Source organism: Myotis davidii, unplaced genomic scaffold, assembly GCF_000327345.1.
Source record: "Myotis davidii unplaced genomic scaffold, ASM32734v1 scaffold317, whole genome shotgun sequence".
Lineage (NCBI taxonomy): Eukaryota > Metazoa > Chordata > Mammalia > Chiroptera > Vespertilionidae > Myotis > Myotis davidii.
In genome coordinates, this window is record NW_006288994.1 from 3,413,692 (window position 1) to 3,414,615 (window position 924).

Below are 924 nucleotides of genomic sequence, written 5' to 3' on the forward strand. Positions count from 1 at the left end.
GTCAAAGAGGGTCAAGGGCTCAGTGGGGCCTGAGGTCCAAGAAGAGAATCTGACCGACTCACTTGCTAGATATCTTCCATAAAGCTCCATCACGTTGTTGGACGTAGCTGGATGGGAAGAAGACAGGTCAGCAAAGCAGGGTAACCCTGCTGGAGCCTCTCACATCCCAGCACCGGAAGCCCCACACTTCCTCCTCTGGGCGAGGTGTGCCAGCTTTGCTCAGGGATCCTGGGGACCCCTTGCATCAGAATCACCTGGGACACTTGTGGAAACTCATTAGAGTCCCTGGTCTCACTCCATACCTTCTGCATCAGGCTCTCTAAAAAGGTAGCTAGAACCTGCCTTTTCAATAGGCACATGGATGATGGTTATCCACTCTAGTCTCACACTGGAGATTGGCCTTTTCCGTGGAAAAGAAATCGCCTCCTTCCGGCCCTTTGTCTTCCTCTCCCAACTCTCCTCCCTCACACATCTACTCCCTTCCTGCCCTCCTCTGGTGGCTTCACATTTCACGTAGAGAAATGTTCATAGTTCTGAAACTTGCCTAACAATCATATTGATGTGTTTGACAAGGGACAGGAGCCCATGAAGGAAGGAGGCAGAGGGAAAGCATTTCCATTATAGGAGACCCCAAGACCATGGTTACACAGTAGCCAGGGAGAAAAGTCCAAGGCCAGAATAATCAAGTGTGTGGTTGTTGATGATGACATGAGGAAATTCCCAGGAGGACAGACTGCAGCGGGGCGAGGCATGGACAGCAGGTAGGGAGTGAGCAGGGTACAGGATATTCTTTAAGGAACTTGTCAGTGAGGGGACACTGGGTGGGAAGAGGGGACACGCGTGAGTGAGGGGTTATGAGATGGCAGAGACTTGACGTTGTGGTCAGGTCAGGGGAAGGGTCCAGGTGAACTGGAGAGCGGGAAG

At 52.1% G+C, this 924-nt stretch overlaps 1 protein-coding gene across 1 annotated transcript in view; it reads right to left on the minus strand.

Moving 5' to 3' along the window:
- The window catches only part of LOC102760915 (gasdermin-C), a 48,514-nt gene that overhangs the window by 8,368 nt on the left and 39,222 nt on the right, over positions 1-924 (minus strand). The window contains exon 8 of the mRNA XM_015562296.1: positions 63-107. Coding sequence (XP_015417782.1) covers positions 63-107 — 45 coding nt within the window. The remainder of the gene's footprint in view (positions 1-62; positions 108-924) is intronic.